This window comes from Podarcis raffonei, chromosome 12, assembly GCF_027172205.1.
Source record: "Podarcis raffonei isolate rPodRaf1 chromosome 12, rPodRaf1.pri, whole genome shotgun sequence".
NCBI lineage: Eukaryota > Metazoa > Chordata > Lepidosauria > Squamata > Lacertidae > Podarcis > Podarcis raffonei.
Genome location: NC_070613.1, coordinates 26184511 through 26204753, shown reverse-complemented (window position 1 = coordinate 26204753; position 20243 = coordinate 26184511). Strand labels below are relative to the sequence as shown.

The window sequence follows — 20243 nt, the reverse complement described above, 5'->3', positions numbered from 1 at the left end:
TTCTTGCTGCGTCAATGGGTAGCTCAACATTCCAGAGGCTGTTTGGAGGACTGCAGAGGGAAATAATTTTAAAAAGTCTCCCTCCCCAGTCTGCTAATGGAAGCCTTCACTGGATCAAATGGACTTGCATTGGTGGGTGAAGACTATTGGACACAACCCACAATGTGACGAAGGTTGTTTCTTCTTAGCTTGATCTGACTGTGGATGAGAGAACTCATCTCAGGGTTAATTCCATAGCACTGGCTGAATTGTGTATCTTTCATGAAAGTGTGCACATGGCACTTCTCATCACGTCCACATATGAAAGTCTACTATGCTAAATTTATCTTGTTTAACAGTTACTGACTCACTGTCTTCAATCAACTATTTATTGGCCTCTGCCAATTAAAAAAACCAACCAATCTAAAAAGACAGACAAATCTTTGTTTTATATAAAACTGCTGGAATATAGAAGTTTTATTGTTTTAAATACAGTAAATGTGAAAAAACATTTTCTACAAGTATAGCTGAATTCTTATTTACAGTACTCAATTTACAACATAATTTTAAGAAATGCAGAATAGAGGCAAGAGTCTCAAAGTGAAACAATTCTTTGGAATCCAAATTACTGTTGGCGAAGGACTCAATCCCCACCTCACTATGGAAAAATGTCTTCTAAAAAAATCAAACTGCAAAACATATTCCAGACCAATCCATGTCAAATACTCTTTAATACACATATTAGTTTTTATAGAAGTGAAATAAAACAATTTATGTGGTTAATCAGCTCTCTCTCAACACTGTAATCTGCATTCACCCAAGAAAGTTGAGTCACAGAAGTCCAGGACCAAAAAAAGGACATGGGTGGGAATCAGCCTTCCCATGAGTGGGGTCCAATTCAAGGAATTCTCTTGCCAGTGGAAGAGGAATTTCTGCCAAATCCTCCTTCACCATCAGCCTGAAAAAAGCTGCTTCAGAGGGTTAGGAACCTCCTGAAACAGCCAGGGAAGTGATGCAGGAGACTGCAGCAGAAAAACAGCAAAAATGGCCCCCCTTCTAACAACAGGAATTTCCACTGCATAGGAATCCCTCCTGTAAATGGAAGAAGCCCAGTATCCAGCCCCTAGTATTTAACTTATTGAATTTACTGGCACAAAAACGTGGTGATTGCAAGTAGCTCAGGTGAATTTAAAAGACAGATCCTAAAAATCTATGGAACCCTCTTTCATCAGCTGTCAGAAATGATAGCTAAACACAACTCTCCTTAGATTGAAGCAATATACCCTTAAGACCAGATGCTGGCGAAGAAGGTTATCCTGCATGTTGCAGAGCAGTATACAAGACTGCATGGATCCTGGTCTAAACCTAGCAAGGCCTTCTTATGTTCTTAAGGCTGAGCTTGGTTTGCTACAAAGGCTCTGTGGTGTTTAAATTATTAAGTAATCTGGGTGCATCCCATGATCTAGATATGCATTTGGATCTCGTTAAGCACAGGAGAGCTCATTAGGTTAATAATAAATCTGGCCACAAAAGCATGTACATACTGATCTACTCCAGCCACTGAAATGAATTGAGAAGCTGTTTCCGGCAAGGCAGCTCTGTGTTTGCATTTTAAAGTGTTATGCATTATTTTTTGTATTGCATTTTTAAAAAAGATTTGATGTGAATATAAACACTGTTGTGATATCAGTTGTGTTATTATTCCACAGTTTCCCTGAAGAGAAGGTTGTCATTGCCGTACTTGTATTGAAAAATCTTCGGTATTTTTAAAGTGAAGTTCACATATGGGGCACCTGAGATTTTAATTTCCACATGCATACTTTAGCCTAAGCTCATGTAAACTTGTAATGTTAAGCAAATTTTCAGAAAACTATCTATAGTGAAGTAAGATATTTTAAAATCCATCAGTAGAAAAAAACCCAACCAAAACACTTTTAACCGATGCAACCCAGAAGTAAGCCTCACTGAACTCAGTGCAGATTACTCTATGTAAAAATAAAGATGACCGTTTCTTTATGGTCTTTTTTTAAAAAACACCTGAATATTGCCAGCAAAGTACATGCACATTTAAAATCTACAGTCTGGAAGTTATCTGTGTACTACTTGCCAGAGCATTAGCATCATAGCCAGATCTGATCTTCTCTAGTCTCTTCCTAAGGCATGGCAAAAGCAGGATACCTTTACAAGTCAGAACCACAACTGGAAGAATGACTGCCATCATAAAAGTAGGGGGAGTATACCATATAAACTGGCCTATGTCAATCCACTTATTCCATGCAAACACTAATGCATGAATGGTGCACAGCAGCAAAGCTAAATGTCCCATCTTGCTCTAGAAAGAAAGAAAGAAAGAAAGAAAGAAAGAAAACAATAGGTTAACCTTTAAAAATGAAAGGAAATTAAAACAAACTATAATACACACTGCTGCATATTCAGGGTTTTCATCAGACAGGTGAGGGGCATCTGCCTGTGTGCATTTATCAACAGCTTTCCATACACATAATATGCAGGCATGGAGATAAATGTCATCTGCTGATTGCTGCAGATAAAAGCAGTTGTTACAGCACAAGAATTAGTTCAAAAGGCGACAACCCTTGTTATTTTAAAACACCGAATGCTTAATTAAGATTCTGTGCAATTGTTGAAGAATGCTCCTTGTTTTTGCTGCATATTCAGTCCTATGCCAAAACATTATCTACCATATATTTATATCCCCACCTTTCTTTGCTCACGGAACGCAAGGAGACAAACATGTGGTTTCTAGGCAGTTACCCATCCAGAATCTGACCAGGACCAAACCTGCTTAGCTTCAGCAAGGTGGTTGCCTCATGTGCTTAGAACACTGAGTTTCTAAGACAGAGGTCAGCAAACTTTTTCAGCAGGGGGCCGGTCCACTGTCTCTCAGACCTTGTGGGGGGCCAGACTATATTTTGAAAAAAATAATGAACTAATTCCTATGCCCCACAAATAACCCAGAGATGCATTTTAAATAAAAGGACACATTCTACTCATGTAAAAACACGCTAATTCCCGGACTGTCCGTGGGGCGGATTTAGAAGACAACTGGACCGGATCTGGCCCCGGGCCTTAGTTTGCCTACCCATGTTCTAAGACTTAGGTCTGCATAAGACAAATGGAACTCTACCACAGCCGACTTGAAATCTGGTAGAGTGGTTTTGTATTTTCTAAACTTTTACTATCATTATTATTATTATTATTTATTCAATTTGTTAGTCGCTTTATCTTGTCCAGGGCAACTCAAAGCGACTTACAAACGAACAGACAGACAACACCCCTCTATAGATACATAAAAATAAAGAGGAAAAAGAAATACATTAAAAACATTCCACCCACTTCTAAAAGGCCTGGTTATAGGGGAAATCTCTTGCGTGGTGCCTAAATTTAATAGATAAGAGATTCGTGCCACCTGCATTCTATAGTGGAAGAGTTGAGATCTTTGGTCTGTATCTTGGCTAGCTTTCCCTGTTTCCAATGCAAGCTGTGCCAAATTTCCTTCTACTGGCCCTGGTGGGTTCAGCACTGCTCTTTGCATATACAAAACGGGAGCCCGGAAATTACTTGCAAGTGTCCCAGTTTGCTGCATCAACCAACAGACTGAAGTGCATCCTTATAAGCTGATTTACATATGGAGAAGGCTCCACATGCCGCATGGGCAAGAATCTGTGGCACTCCAGATATTGTTGAATCCCCAACACCCATCAGCCCTATTCAACATGGCCAATGGCCAGGGATGATGAGGGTAGTAGTCCAGCAATATCTGGTCACACAAACTCTTTCATGCAAGGATCCATCTTTGGCTCTAATCAATTTCCATCTGGTGGTATGGGAATATGATTGCATCAGCAGCTATTTGTAAATGTCCAGTGTCGGATTACAGAAGGGGGGGGGGAGTGTTTCCCCTCCGTTTTTCAGATCTTCTCAGTTGGCAATACCAGAGAGTGAACCTCAAATCTATCACAAAGAGTATGTGTTTTACCACTGAGCCATGAACAATCTATGCCGTTGTGTTTATGTGTACCTGGATATAATGAAACTCTCTCCAGGTCAGCGAGTGGCTGACAGATGGAATTGACGTTACTGCCAATACAGCCAGCAGAGCAAGCCCCAAAATTCCTAGAGACACATAAATCTCCATTCTCCAGACATCGTGTTCAATCCAGGCATCTTCCTTTTTCTGCTTCACCTGTGGACAGAACACTACACTTTAAGAAGTGTTAGAATAACAACACGTACACTTAAGATTCTATGGTGAAACCCCAGTAAGAACCAAACCGTATAGAGATTTTAATATTTTTTTTTTGCAATTGCAGCTATCATGGGAATAATAGTGGGATTAAAAAATAAATAAAAATACCCCAGTTGGCACTAAAGTTTCCCCATCCAAGCCTGTATGCATTTCACGGATGGGATGAAAGTATCCAGGTGTGTGAACCAGCCTATATCTTGTATAGATCATTGTCAGCTAACTAAAATGCTGCACAAACAGGATACGCTGGGATTCTGTTGATATTTTCTGTTCACCTGTGCATGCTACAAATTAGAGCATGGTCCCATTTCAGATCTTTAACTGCAGCATTGTTTATACTGATGTCCCCCCAAGAAGTGCCATCAGCCTTAACCATGGGAAAGTCAATTAGATGGAGAAGTATTTACTTCAGCAAAGTTTTGACCCCCAAGGAGACTTGTTCCAATTCCTTTTTAACTTGTTTTTCCCAGCAGGACTGCATTATTTGCTGACAAACAGAATTCCGTCTAAAAGCTAAACACAACCTTTGGCAAACTGTAACAAGAGGTAAGCAACACCAAGAAGCAATATTTTAAGCAGCTAATCAGTAGGCTTACTTGGCAAGTCTTTTCGCTCTGCCAGAGCAGCCAATGAGTCTAGATGTTTTCAAATAACCTGCATAATTGGCCTATATACAGAAATGAGCTGCCGTAATTTCAGTATTTACAGTTAGAACTAAGGTGTTGAGGTGCAAAGGAGGTCTGGGATCTGAAAACTTTCAACAGCAGGCGCAGGTTCTCTCACCTTGACAACTGCATCTGCCAAAATTCTCTGGAAGGCATAATTTATATGAGAAGCCAACACAGGGCTCTACAGATGTTGTCAGACTGCAGCTCTCCTAATCCCTGACCATGCTGGATGGGGCTAAAGGGAATTAAGGAGCCAACATCTGGAAAGCACCACATTGGATATCCCTACCATTTTATTATTTTTGGCTATAGACATGGATAAATCAGAGATCTGTGAGTTAAAATAATAATAATAATAATAATAATAATAATAATAATAATAATGACTTAAAATAAAAAGTCAGGTAAGCAAAACATCCTGTGTTAATGATTTCCAGACATTATTCATGCTGTGGGGAATTGTCCTTCTTTTTCTGGACCATCTGATAATTAGTTCCATTGAATGAACCTGGGTACAAATGTTTTGGGATATAAATTTTTGTATTTGTTCTCTCTGCTTTATTTGCAAGTTTATAAACTTTAACTATGTCAGCCCTTACCTTGGGGTTTCCAACTCACAATTTCTAATCATTTAAAGGTGTAATCCTATACCCACTTACCTAGGATTAATCCCCACTGAAGTCAACGGGACTTAATTCTGTATAGGATTGCAGTCTGTTACACTTTATATAAGGCCATCATTCTACAATATTCATTATGGGACTGGGAGACCCACACAGCATTCCAGATGCTAGCACACCGTCAGCTTAAACCGATTTAATGGCATTATGACATAACAAAATGGCGTACCTGTTGATATGCCCAGTTCAAGAGTTTGTATCTGTAGGACCTCCTCATTGGATAGCACAAGCTATAGCAGGCATGTAACGAGGCAAAGAAGAAGCTAAGAAGTCCAAACTGTTTCCTCGATAACATCCATCTGTCCAACCATTGTGGAAAACGTCTATACTTGGTTCCATAGTGGAACTGGAAACCTGCAGCCAGTACTCCTGGTAAATAAACCAGAGCCAGCAGGGTAATCGAAACCACTGGTAAGACTTTGTTTATGACCAGGATTGGGATTTTATAAAATGTGTTTCCTTTATTAGTTACAAGGGGATGGATGACGTCCCTTAGGAAAGTGTAGATAAAGGTTAACAAGGACAGTACCAATGCTGTCTTCACCGGCAAATGCCACTTAGGGAAAAGGTCATGTTCGCAGTGCTTACTGGGAGGACAGTCAAACTCATCAATACAGATTCTTTTATGAACATGGGGGAGAGCATCTGGTGTGCCAACCACTTGTAAATCCATCACCTGAAAAGGAGAAAATATGATACATAAACCTAAAGTATTTAAGAGTACTTTATCCATATTGGTAGATTCCTTGCATTGTTGACCTTTGTGTACTCATATATACTCTTATCTGAAACTGTTCTAATTGTGCACAAGGTTTTAGGATGCAAAATACTAAAATATCAATAATGAACTGAAGCAACTTAAGGTTGGTTCCACTGCAGTCATGGTTTTCACTGATGATTTTTAGGCACCAAGGTTTATTCCCAGAAGGGAGCCACCTCCACAGATTACATTTCTTCATCAACCCTTTGTGAAGAGGTGGGAAGGAAATGCAATTCAAAACATGTAAATGGGAACGGAATGTAATCTCTAGTCTTTACAACACATTTATTCTTGTGTGAAATACAAAAAGGCACAGTAATGCCGTTTTTATCTCCTGGACCATTGCAGATCCCTTGATCTGTGGTTTGGAGGTGGACATATCAGCAAAAAGAGAGGAGTAGGGTTGCTGTATCTATACAGGCAGGGCTTCCATACAGGGATGTATTTCACAGCAGGTGCTGCTTCCGTCAAGGTATAACTGAAATCATGAGAAAAAGCTGTGCCTGCTCAAATTCGCTCTTTTACATGATGATAGATAGTTCTTTCCATTACCAATTTTCAAAGCAGCAGCCATGTTAGTTTGCCCTAGCAAAAACAAGGGAGAGAGCCTTGGGGCACCCTAAAGCTAGCAAATTTGATTATGGCATAAACCTCTGTTGCTAGAACACAGTTCATGAGGTACACCGAGTGGGAAATTCAGTTGCAAAGCGTGGCATACACACACAGAGGGACAAGAAGATCTCTATCTCTCTATATATAAATGTTGAGAGTAGAGCTTGTGACAATTCTATTAGAGTTTAGAGTCATGTGAAATGTTGTTTACACATTACCAACTACTCAGCATTAGGAAGGGCAATTTACTGGGTTGCCTTGGCACCTAAGTGTTTGTCCTTGCTAAAACTGTTCTGCTGAAGCTTATATGACTATATGTCCCCATTTCATTTTCCTAGCACTTTCCCTACACTTGGGAAATTCAGATGAATGACAAGTAAGGTCAGATTCCAACCCTAAGGTGACAGAAGATACAGCCAAGTTCCTTGCTGTAGTCATCAAAACTAGATCACAATTATTAAATGTCACATGTTTTGAGTCGAAATTTCTGTATTTTTAGCAATTTTAATTGTTTACAGATTGAGGCTGCAATCATAACCCTTTAAATTCCACAGGATTTACTTTTGAGTAGGCATGAATTGGATTGCACTGTTATGCTCCCATTTTAAAAAGGTACCATTTGTCTCCATGTCTCATTTTCTTTTGCTATGGTTGTCCTGATAACCCTACACTGCTTATGGTCTGTAAATAAAGTTGCACTCTTTGCAAGGGCCTGAAATACTTTTCCATAGATTTTATTTTCTGGGGAGGCTGCAGATAAAGAGCCTGGGGAGTAAAAGTTCTTTGAATCTGGCAGGCCAGAGCACCAGAAGGATTAAGTGGGTCATTATGTCCCCTTGCCTAAGGCCAACTTAGCATGTGTAACATAAATATACAAACACACACACAAATAAAGATTACCAAATTGTTGAAATTCTCCCAAGTTCTTTCAGGATTCATTTTCTGATCTTCATTCTGTTCCATGTTCTTGACCAATGACTGTCCTGCACTCTAAGGCAAGAGGATCTCTGCAAGACAATTTTCACATGGTCCATTTATTTGTATCGTACTATGTATACGCAGTTGGTACTTTAGAAATACACATAAGCAATCAAATGCACCGTCTTGAGTTAGCCTTGATGAACCTGGGGACTTTCATAGATTTTGTCGTCACACAAATCTGAGAATTAAAAGTACACGTTTTATAAGTGAAATGATCTGAATTCTACACAAGTATTTTTGAGATACAACAATGACTCACATGATCTTTAAGCTGTTTCATGAACAGCCCCCTTCACAAACACCCAAACTGCGGCTCCAAAAGCCGTAGGGTTCTTAACATCTTCAATCTACTTCTTATTGTTCTCCTTGGGTTTAATTTTCTGCATGAATCACATATGGCAGGGCTAAACAAATGAACATGAGCTGATGGAATCCTCTTATTTTCCCACAACTCCAGAAGAGAGAATAAAGGCTTGAAAATAAAAGAAAATATTTCTCGCTTCTATTGTACTTGAAGGGAGCAGACTTTACCAAGGTGACAAGAGAAACAAAGGAATGAAATAGAATCTCCATTTGAAGGTATCTGCTAGTCTTGGCCTATCTTCCTCACATGGGCATGATTAAAAAAAAGGGGGGGGGGAGAGAGACAGACAGATTTCTGTGTATCCCAGATTACAGCTATCATAAAAGACCAAGAGGCATGATGCCAGGGTCTATGTTTTGTAAAACAAACCCAGACAGCTTAAGCAAGCGGTATCTTCAGGCTGGTGTACCAGACACTTTACAGAAGTGTCGACATCATGATCTTGCCTCACTTTACGCAGATGTTAACAGGCAAAAAAATGTTGCTAGGGATAAATTCAGTTTCAAAAACTCTCTTGGTAGCTGTTTAAGGCTGTTGAGTAAAGCAATTAAAGAAACTCTGTTCACTATAGAAAATGACCAAAACAAGAATCTGCAGTGAAGTTAAAGCACAGTTCCTTGGTGTCACAGTTGTTTTACACAGCCCCAGGACAGTGGCGGAGGAAGGGGGGTGCACCCCCGGGGTGTCATCCCTGAGGGGGGTTGACATTGCAGCGCCGCCCCACCGGGGGCGCTCGCTGCATGGGCAGTGCCCTCTGGGTGTGGGTGCCAGAGCAGCTAGCTCCGCCTCTCCCCCAGCACCCTTTATCAGGAAGTGAACATGTACAGGGCTAGAAACATCTGACTTTCCCAAATGAGATTCTTACCTTTTTCAAGCTATGGTATATCATCTGCCCTGCCCACATTTGCCTTTGGCCTTGCCTACTTTCCCCTCTAACCTTGCCCACCACTGGAATGCAGACACTGGAAGTCTGCCCACAAGGAAACAAGGCTCCTGCCCGGTGGGGGGTGGGGAGGATCCTCTGCCCCCACCTTATGGCCCAGGACCAGAGTGTCTTAAGAACTGCATCTACCTGTACAAGTCTGTCCAAAAGTCCAGACTGTCTATAGGTGCCCTGCTCTATATACCATGGTTATTTGAAGTACAGCAGGTGAGCATGTTACACAAGGCCTTTGGGGCAATGGTGCCACAAGACACGGGAATGCCCTGCCAAAGGAAGTCTGTCCAGCCCCACCATTTAACAAGCAGCAGACGTACTAATTTCCAATATGCTTTTTCTCATGCTGCCTTTAACTGTATCTCCTCTCGCAGCTTGGCTGTTTCCTTCCTCTCGACTATTCCTCAACAGTAGAAGCTATTCCCTCTTCTCCTCCTGCTGATGCAGCAAAAGGACTGCTCTAGGCAACCACCAAGACTTGTTTAGCAATAAGCCTGGCTTTGCTCATATGCCAAGAGTGATGTTGTAAAATAAAACCCTTAATGGAGAGCCAGTGTGGTGTAGTGGTTAAGAGCGGTAGACTCATAATCTGGGGAACCGGGTTCCTGTCTCCGCTCCTCCACATGCAGCTGCTGGGTGACCTTGGGCTAGTCACACTTCTCTGAAGTCTCTCAGCCCCAGAGTGTTTGTTGTGGAGGAGGAAGGGAAAGGAAAATGTTAGCCGCTTTGAGACTCCTTCGGGTAGTGATAAAGCGGGATATCAAATCCAAACTCTTCTTCTCTTCTATGTGGTCATAGCAAGCTCCAAGCACTGATTCTTATGTAGTCGGAAAGACACATGCAAGCACAAAATGGAGGTACACTGCGGTAGACTTCAGGACACCCTAAGAGTTGCAATAAATGGGGGTACTTTTAAGAAGTGGAGGTAACCAAAACAGTCGGTGAGGATTTTTTGTGTTCAGTGGCTAGAGAACATCTGAGCGTCTGTTGGGAACTGGGAGCAGAAATCATGACAAAGATGGGCTGGAATGGAGTGTCCTCAAAAAGGGTATATAGCTTGTTGGCTGGCACCCTGATCAAAAGCACTCCAAACCACCAAGGTTTTTAGCTGGGGCAATCAGAATAAGATCCACTATTTGACTGAAAGGGTTAATCTCAATACTATCTGCACCTAAGCTAACTTCTGCAGTTGTGGTTAAGCAGCTAACAAAACCGCAATTGCTTTAGCTCTGCAAGCTGGGAGCTACTTCCTCTTTACAATTACTTGAGTTCTGCAAACCTGGAGCTGCTCTCTGCACATGCTCTAACGCAAGAGAGGAGCACACGAACAAGGGAAGGAGGTGGGCTTAGCTAGCCAGATAGCTATATACCATATAAGGAAATAAGCTTAACCTTGCTAGCTGATTGGAGAATTTGAAGAGGTGGGAAGAGATGGGCAGACTCTCAGGTATAAAGATGCTTGTTTATTTGTATCTATGGGCCAGTCTTTTGGGAACGATCCCACTGGCCACCTCTGTGCACAGATTTCAATAAAACTTTTTTCTCCAAAGAAGAATCTTTCCTGGTGCTTTTTGCTCTCTCTTCGGCCCTGGGGACGCAGGCAAACGATTCCCTGGCAAGGATAAGGCTTCAGCCTTCATTTTGGTGCGTTGGCCGGGAATCGCCCCACCCCAGGGGGCCGGGGAGGGCCAGGCCCGACCTCGGTGAACAGCCCCGGACCGGCGTTCGCGGCTCCAAGTGCGCACCCCTGCCTGTTCGTGGGGGGAGCCGGCCACACCGCTCCGGAGTGAGACACCTGGTCGAGGGAGAAAAGAGGACGGCCGAAGGAGGGGTCCGCAGCGGAACAGGTAAGCCCTAAGGGAAAGGGCGTGGTAGGAAGCCCGATCAGCTTCCTCTGGCTGTGAGCAGTAGAGTGCCGCCAGAAAAGGGATAAAGGGTCTGGCCATGGCAATAAGGTGCTGCCCCGCCAGACAGGGACGGGAAAAGGGAAAAGGGGAAACAGAGGTGGCAGTAGAGTGCCGCCAGTAAGGTTGGGGAAAGGGGAAACAGAGGGAAAATTATTTTGGTGTGTTTTGTGTGTTGCATGTTGGAATTATTTTGGTGTGTTTTGTGTGTTGCATGTTGGAATTATATTGGGGTGTGTTTTGTATGTTGCATGTCAGATACTCCAGTGGCTGAATTGTCAAGTGTGGGCCGGGGCTTAGCGTCCCCTTGGCCGAGCGATTGCAGGGCTGTGCATTTCTTGGCAACGAGAGTTCGCCAAGTCACAGTCTGTAGTGGTTGGTGTGTGAAAGGATCTTAAGCCCGGTTAGGAGCGGAGTATCTGAAAAGAAAAAAAAATGGGGTCTGGGGCAAGCTAACGTAGTCCTCTGAAATGCTTTTTAACCAACTGGAAAGCAGCTACGAAGCATGATGATTGGGTTCAAATTGAGAAGAGAGAGGATGAGGACATTATGTGAGGTTGATTGGCCCACCCAAGGAACTAATTGGCCCTTGGAGGGCAGATTTAATTTGCAACTAATCAACCCACTATATCAAAATATCTTGAACGTCCACCCAGACCAGATCCCTTATATTTCTACCTGGAAAATCAATGTAGAAAAGAATCCACCGTGGCTGAAAGCCTGCCGAGGCGACGCCCCACAAAATACAATTTGTGCAGTCCAACCGGCAGGGAAGCCAGAAAAGCCCCCGGTGATATCAGAGCCGGAAGGAGAGGAAGGAGAAGAGGGGGAAGTCATTAAACTGCCGCCACCCTATGCTCCACCAACTGCCCCTCTAGCGAATCCCCCAGGCCCAGGGCCCCAGGACCAGGGAGGAGCCGGCCCTCAGCCTGAACCCTCCAAGGTTGATGAATTAGAGAGCGAAGAGGAAGAGGATGATGAGGAGTTTATGAAGGGACTAATTGAGTTAGCAAAGAAAGGAAAAAATGTGGACACAGAATCAGACATTGAGATTGCAACAGTATGTACAACCCTATGCGAAAGAAGTGGATGTTAGTTCCCATTTGTTGGCAGCAGCAGGAGGTTCCCCAACACAAGGGAAGAAATGGCAGAAGGAATGGATAGAAGCAGCAACCAGGGCGTCCCTCTATAAGTCCCATAAGGCACAGAAAAAGGGTGGGACTGCAATGATGCCTCTACGCAGAGTGTATGACCCACCAGGCCCCCCCCCCCAGGACAGGGTGGGGAAGCACCACCATGCACTTATACAGTCCAACATGTGCCTTTTTCAAGTGCTGATGTGTGCAATTGGAGAAATTAGAACCCTACCTTTGAGGAGAACCCAGATGATATTGCCATAAAGGCTGCCTTTGTAGCTCAGGCAGCGTCCGATATTCGCCAAAAGAAAAAAATCCAGAAGCCTGAGGGGTTCATCGGCCATGGGCTGGAATAGATGTTGGAAATAGCTCAAACCACTTGCAATCAGAGAGATGAGGAGGCCCAGAGAAAAAAGGAGAAGTATCAAACAAGGAAGTTGATGGCATTACAGGCTACCACACCCACCCCTCAGGAAAGAGGAAGTGCCCGGGGAGGAGGGCGAAGCCGTCTGGGGAGGAATCAGTGCGCCATCTGCCGACAGGAAGGGCACTGGAAGAGAGAATGCCCTATTCTATTATTAGGAAGAGATTTGTTGGTAAAGTTGCAAGCCCAAATTATTTTTAAAGCCATCGGGAGAAGCCACAATGTCCATTATGTCACTTGGGGAACTGGTTGTGGAGGCACCCCTGAGGGAGTACTGGCGCCTCATGATGGTAAAAGAAGAGGAGGGACCCATCCCCGCCAGTATTCTGGAACAAGTGAACCCCCCAGGAATGGCAAAGAATATCCCACCAATAATTGTGAAGCCCAAGCCATTTGTCAATCCTGTTGCAGTAAATAAGTATCCCATCCCACGAAGGGCGACTGAAGGAGTGTGGGTGCATCTAGAGCGACTGCTCCAACATAGGATCTTGAGGCAATGCCAATCATAGTGGAACACCCTTTTGTTACCAGTGAAGAAAGGAAGCAGGCTATTATCCTGATACCAGAGCCAAAGAACTGCAGAGAACTCTGTGGCTTTCTGGGGTCTGCAGGATTTTGTAGGATATGGATATTTAATTACAGCATCATTGCCAAGCCTCTACATGAGTCAACCAGAGGAACTGAGAGAGACCCCTTTGTTTGAAGCACAGAACAACAGCAAGCCTTCGTGGATTTGAAGAGGGCACTACAGCAAGCCCCAGCGCTTGGCATCCCAAACCCTGAGAAACCCTTTACTCTATTCGTGGATGAGGACCAAGGGACAGCGAAAGGGGTTTTGTGCCAAAAATTGGGAAGCTGGCAACAGCCAGTGGCATACCTATCTGAGCGCCTGACGCCTACAGAACAAGGCTTACCGCCGTGTATGAGAACAGTTGTGGCAGTAGCCACCCTACTGAACAAAGCAGACAAATTTATTTTTGGCCAAGACACTGTTTGTGTGACCCCGCATGCAGTCCCAGCTCTGCTTGACATGAAGGGTACCTATTTCCTCTCCCAAGCAAAGATGAGAAAGTGCCAGATGTTACTGCTGCATCCGCGTTTGAAGTTTCAGGTCACCACCGCCCTCAACCCAGCTACCCTGTCCCCGGTAGGAGAAGGTGAGGAGCAGATGCACGATTGCATTGAAGTAATGGATGAAGAATATTTTAGCAGGCCTGACCTCAAAGATGAAGCAAACCCCCACTGGCCTTCATGGTTTGTGGATGGAAGCAGCTTTGTTAAGGCTGGACAGCGAAAAGCAGGCTATGCAGTGGTAGCCTTGGAAAACCTTGTTGTGGATTTCACTAAATTGCCCCGCTGTGGACCATACCGCTACCTGTTCGTGGCGATCTGCACGTATACAGGATGGGTTGAAGCCTGGCCCACCAGAACTGAAAATGCATTTGAAGTAACCAGGTGCCTGCTTAGGGAGATCATTCCCCGCTATGGACTACCTAGGTCAATAGGATCTGACAATGGACCAACCTTTGTCCACTCAGTTTTGCAATAACCCCCCATGCTAGTCAAAATGTGCAGTTTAATAATTATGTGCAGTAATTCTCCCGAGATTTTGTCTCTTTCTTAACAGGTGGACCCAGGCCCACTGCTGTTAAAAGTTGCTGACCTCACCCCTTGGGTCCACCACACTTAAGTGAAGAAGGCTATTTTAGATTGGACAGTTACACCAAATCCTGATGATCCTCTGAAGCTAACCATCTCCAGAAGAGCGCCAGACGGCTGGACAAGTGGATGGGAGGGACGCCCGCGGGCAGCGTCCCCAACGTAGAGACTTTTTTTTTTCCAGCAAATTCTGAGGCACCGCCAGGACTTTTGATATTGGGGCCAGAACTCTTTGATATAGTCACTCTGTGTGTCAGGCCTCTGCAAGGGTGGATATATATTCCTGTGGGTGTATGTTAATATATGTAGAGGGAGAAGCCCCTTTCGGATACAGTGTGTTGGGAAGAAATCATGAGAGTATTAAGCATCCACAAGGACAGGTGGGAAAATTGGTTAAGATAATAGGCTCCTCCTCAGAGAGGTGGGACACAACCTCCCAAGAAGCAAGGCAGCTGATAGAGCACGAGTATCAGTGGGCCCTTCAGCAATAAAATAGATATGTCCCAGATAATAATGTCAGCATTTCAGCCACCATTGATCACATGGAAACAATGATAGCCAGGAACCCGCTGAAAACTACAGGAGGTGATCTATGGGGTTGGGTATGTTCCTGGCTGCCTCATGGCAGTTGGCTCAGGCATATTGTGGTATTATTAGCAAGGCCGCTATTAATCCTTTTGCTTCTTTGCCTCTGTATACCCTGCTTGGTGCAATGCTTACAAGGTGTGATGCAAAAAAAAAATAAAATATCATGGCCCTTATTGTTCTCCCCCAGGATTATAAACCCAAGAGACCAGGACGAACCTAGGAGATAGGTTGTCCAAAAGAAGAGGAGGGAATTGAAAGGGTTAATCTCAATACTATCTGCACCTAAGCTAACTTCTGCAGTTGTGGTTAAGCAGCTAACAAAACCGCAATTGCTTTAGCTCTGCAAGCTGGGAGCTACTTCCTCTTTGCAATTACTTGAGTTCTGCAAACCTGGAGCTGCTCTCTGCACATGCTCTAACGCAAGAGAGGAGCACACGAACAAGGGAAGGAGGTGGGCTTAGCTAGCCAGATAGCTATATACCATATAAGGAAATAAGCTTAACCTTGCTAGCTGATTGGAGAATTTGAAGAGGTGGGAAGAGATGGGCAGACTCTCAGGTATAAAGATGCTTGTTTATTTGTATCTATGGGCCAGTCTTTTGGGAACGATCCCACTGGCCACCTCTGTGCACAGATTTCAATAAAACTTTTTTCTCCAAAGAAGAATCTTTCCTGGTGCTTTTTGCTCTCTCTTCGGCCCTGGGGACGCAGGCAAACGATTCCCTGGCAAGGATAAGGCTTCAGCCTTCATGACTATTGATTCAAAACTCTAAAATGTATTTTATATAATTGACTTTTTATTTCTATTCTTTGTATATCGTATTGTTGTTTTATTGCTATGGACGATGGCTGACGCAAATAAAGATTCATTCATTCATTCACTCACTCACTCCGAACCATGACGTTTCGTGGCAGGTCCCGTTGAGCACAATTACGGTACTTTTGCTTTCTTGGCAAACCCTGTAGAAGCCGCTGTGATTTAAAGCCTGCCCTGCAAAGCTTAACCCAATAAAGTTTTGGCCAGGAGGCGCGTGCTTCTTGTAGACGTGTACAAAAGCAAACACCTCTCCCCCAACCCCCTTTCGAGGATATGCTGTACCTTATGACGTCCAGAAGAAGCCCGTCACTGCCCACCTATCGCTCCTTGTTGCCGTCACGGTTTCGTTTATTTATTAAGGCATTAATGAAATCTCGTTTGCACCGCGGGGTGGCGGGGAAACGAGCGGAAAAGCAGGGAAGGCTGCTGGAGGAGGCGAGAGCCGGCCGTGTTTGGAAAGCAGAGCTCACTGTCCGGAGAGGGGCTCGGAATTTCACGGCGCCTTCCCGGGCTCCGCAAATATTTGGCTAGCCGGCCCGCCTCCCGCTGACATCCCGTCCTCCCCCGGAGAAGGAGGAGTTGTTCCGAAAGCTCGGGGACGTCTCGGCAATACTTACAACAACTTTTCTCCGTCTCGGGGCCCGGGGCGACGCGATCCCGAACTAGCACGCGGAGAGACCCAGACTAGCGGCTCCTCTGCGGAGCCCGCTCGACATGCAGCCGCCTACCCCGCCCTTGGCAGCCCCGCCTTCGGCATCTCTCCCTGCCTGCTCGGCTCCGCCTTTCCTTCGCCTCAGGAGCCGGCGGATCTTGCAGGGAGTCGCCGGCCAAAGTTGTGTTGTTTGCTTAAAGGGGGAGGGTGGGCGAATCACTCTTGTAAACTGTTGCGCTTGGCGTAAAGATCTCGGCGTCCGCGCCGTCTGCATTTGGCGGCCAAGTGTCCATAAGCCCCGCCCCGGCACACGACTCCAAACACTCGCAAACACCCCCCCCCCCGTCCTACTGTGAAATAGTATGAACAGACTTTAGGCTGCAGTCGCATTTGCTCATTTTGCTGGGAGTGAGTCCCATGCAGCAGAATGGGTTTATTTCTAGGTCTCACAGGATCGCGCTGCTGCTGCCGTGCGTCGTGCTGCACTTAGGCGCAAGAAGTCTACTAATCGAGGGTCGTGGTTTTCAAGCCCCACCTTGGGCAAAAAAATCCTGCATTCCAGGGGGTTGGACTCGAACACTAGATGATCCATGTGGTCCCCTCCAACATCACAATGTGGACACATGTTTGTAGCCTACACTTTCCTAGACTAGTCAGCATATAGGATCACCAGTCAGCGGATCGCCAGCACACCACACAGTTATCGTTTACTCCCACAGTATCTTGGGAACTGTAGTTTAAGGCTGCTGGGAATTGTAGTTTAGTTAGGGCTAAACTACAATTCCTAGGATTCTGTGGGAAACCACGTACACCAAACTTTTCATGGTGACATTCTTTTTAGACATGCATCATTTCGCGACACAGTAATTTAATTTTACTAGGAAACCGGAGGTTGAACTAACCCTTTTCCAGCCACAGGAGGAGCACGGGGAGCGTTCACACGACACACACATATATGGGGTATGTGTGACCCCAGATGGTGAGAAACGGGGCCAGCAAAGCAGGGCCTCTGAGGAACAAGAGCCAGTGTGGTGTAGTAGTTAGACCTGGGAGACTAGGCTTCAAATCCTCTCTGGGCGGTGAAGCTCACTGGCTGACTTTGGGCCAGCCACTGCCTCAACATACCCTACCTTACAGGGTTGTTGTTGGGATTAAATGAGATGGGGAGAGCCATGTATTCCACCACTAGCTCCTCGGAGAATGAAGCCAACAAATAAACACAAGGGAAATGCCTACTTGTGAGGTTTGCAGAATGAAAATAAAAACAAACACCAACTCTGAAAAGAGGCAAAACTTCCAGGAAACAACAATGAAGACTTGAGTCTTGTGGACCCAAATAGTGAGCTAGAAGACTATAGAATCAGAACTCTTTTCAGCCCCATGTGGACTTTCTAGGAGGGTTGGGGAAAAGAAAAACCAATACAATAAAGGCATGGCCAAAGGGAGGATGATGCCCACAGCAGCAATGGGACATTGTGGAGCAACGAATGATAGAATTGTAGAGTTGGAAGGGACCACGAGGGCTCAAGCCCACAACCTGGCGATTAAGAGTCTCATGCTCTTATCAGCTGAACTATCCCAGACTTCTCGTTCACTAGGCCTGTTGTGGAAGTTGGAAAGAATGGGTAATTCTGTGGAGAAAGATGACTCCGCCCTTCCACAGCTCTGCTCTTCCTACCATCTGTGCCACGACCTGCTGACTTAGCATTATTTTGAAAAATAAAAATAAGCAGATTGGGTTATTTATCTACTAGTCATCCTTGCAGGGAGCCAGGGTGACGAAATTTTCCACAACAAGGATAATGCCTATCTTGCTTGATCAAGTTTTTTTTGTGTTTTTTGTGTTTTTTATTTGAAGACTTAAGATAATTTGAGACTTTCTAGATAAATAAAGTGAGTTGATGTTTGTTTGTCTGTTGGTGGCGTTTAGTCAAAGGGCAGTTCAAAATATGAATAAAATACATCTCCACCTCAATACAAGAAAAATGAAGACTGGCCAAGGAATCATATTTGCTGAAGCAACTGAATTCAGAGAGAGAGAAGAGGCTCTAACCCACAAACCCCTGAGCGAAATAAAGCCATTAATCTTTAAGGTGCCACAAGACACCTTAAAAGGAGTTGCCCCCTCTTGTGTTTCGAATCACATGTCTGTTTGTCCTCAGGGTTGCCAATCTATTTTAAACCAGTGGCAAACTGCCATGGTCTCCAGTCACAAAAAGGCAGCTGTGGGGTGTGGCACAGCACAAAATGGCCGCCACAACTACAAGGATTGAAAAAGGCGACGAAGACAAAAGGGTGCTGGTGTGCTCCACCCACCCCCACATCATAAATGGAAAGAAGGCACCCAAATCAGCCACCGCTGCATTCACAGAGAGCATGCCTCTATTCAGAAGGAAGGGTTGGTGTCCAAACCAATGAAATGTGGGCATGTTTAAGGATGTGTGTTCAATGTGGAAGAGGCTGAGCCAGTGCAAACAGGAACTGATCAGGAAGAACGGGCTCTTGTGGATTTTTGAGGGGACATTTCCTGAGATCTTTTGTGGCGCCCCAAAGGCACCGTGTTGGTGACCCCTGCCTCAGGTGTATATTGGGTCAGCTCGCCACTCCATCCACTGTGTATTAGACAGATTATTCTGATAAAACAATTAAAAGGCAACAAAACAAATCCCTGTGCAAGCTTACCTGGGGAGTACGCCTTACTGAATTCAGTCACCCGGATGAAGAAATGCTCAGAGTGGAATGGTGCGCAGGCAAACCATCTTTGCACAGAAGGGAAAAACTGCTGACAAATTTGAAAGCATCTGGAAGGATGTAACGAACAGGCCATGTGCTTAGGGGAGCCGGGCCTCTGTAATACCGGCTGCTACCACCCTCTTAGATTCTGCCTAGCTTTGAAGCTGAGGATGCTTGAAATTATGGGCTCTCGTGAGCAGGAAAGTATATTCCCAAAGTCTATTAACCAGACTGCCATCTAGACTTTACCCTGTGATGTCCATGCACCTCATTTTACCAATCTATAGGTGCATCAATATGGGACTTTATAATGTGGATTTGAAGCAATGTGTACCCAGGGCTTTTTTTCAGCCGGAAATCCCTGGAACTGAGTACCGGCACCTCTCAGGTTATAAGAGAACAAGGGAGACGTTCATGGTGAGTTCTGGCATCTTTTTTTCTAGAAAAAAAAATAGCATCGTACCTCATTCTTTAAATGGAGATAGGTGGTGAAGTTCTCTAAGCAAAAGCACTAAAAGGGTGTATGGAGGAAGATGAGACTTGTAACACTTAAAAACGTTTGGTTCCTTGTCAGAGAAGTTGTAAACATCACTTTTATTTTTGGCAGGAGGTTTTAGGACTTTAAAAGGTGTAAGAGGCTTCTTTCTTCCCTCTGAGACACTCTGTGTGATAAGAAACACATCATTCTGTCTGTGTGAGGGCTAGTACAGAGACTTAGGGATGGAGAATTATTTGGGCAGAAATATGGAGTTTTTCAGAGCGGGTGGGTGTGGATTTTTGTTACAAGGGCTTCCTATAGCTACAAACAAATTAATTAATGGCCCTGTCAAATCTGAAGTGCTTCCCTCTCTCCCATACATCTTCCATCTTTATCTCAGATGTTTAAAACTGATACTGTGGGGTCTAGAATATATATTATAGATGTATGTGGGTCTGTATTTATTTTGATTTATGTTTATTTCCTTTTCCTTTCCTTTGTTTTGCTCAGCACTGATTTACAGCCTTGTTATTCCACTTTTGCTGTAAATGGGGATGGGGCAGGAAGAGGGGTTAATAACATGTTTCTCCCTGTATATCCTAGC

The 20243-nt window shown here is 44.4% G+C and overlaps 1 protein-coding gene across 6 annotated transcripts; it reads right to left on the bottom strand.

Moving 5' to 3' along the window:
* Positions 1-421: 421 nt before the first annotated feature.
* Positions 422-16713, bottom strand: STEAP1 (STEAP family member 1). Of its 6 annotated transcripts, none has more exons than XM_053410039.1 (6): positions 16394-16713; positions 8207-8419; positions 7867-7973; positions 5764-6270; positions 4019-4183; positions 422-2311 (listed from the first exon to the last, which is right to left on the bottom strand). In XM_053410039.1, the coding sequence occupies exons 3-6, from the start codon at positions 7927-7929 to the stop codon at positions 2054-2056; spliced, it is 993 nt and encodes a 330-aa protein (XP_053266014.1). In that variant the 5' UTR covers positions 7930-7973; positions 8207-8419; positions 16394-16713; the 3' UTR covers positions 422-2053. The 6 variants fall into 6 exon arrangements, with proteins under 6 accessions (XP_053266014.1, XP_053266015.1, XP_053266012.1 ...); XM_053410040.1 differs by having other exon boundaries at positions 8207-8351; XM_053410037.1 differs by lacking the exon at positions 8207-8419.
* Between the last annotated feature and the right edge of the window lie 3530 nt (positions 16714-20243).

Bases quoted from the DNA above. Each gene is read 5' to 3' on its own strand.
- STEAP1 (XM_053410039.1), bottom strand. From the start codon at position 7,929: ATGGAACAGAATGAAGATCAGAAAATGAATCCTGAAAGAACTTGGGAG. The intron at 6,271-7,866 runs GTAATCTTTATT...TCTCCTTTTCAG, and splicing joins GGGAGAATTTCAACAATTTG to GTGATGGATTTACAAGTGGT. The intron at 4,184-5,763 runs GTACGCCATTTT...TTCTGTCCACAG, and splicing joins TGAACTGGGCATATCAACAG to GTGAAGCAGAAAAAGGAAGA.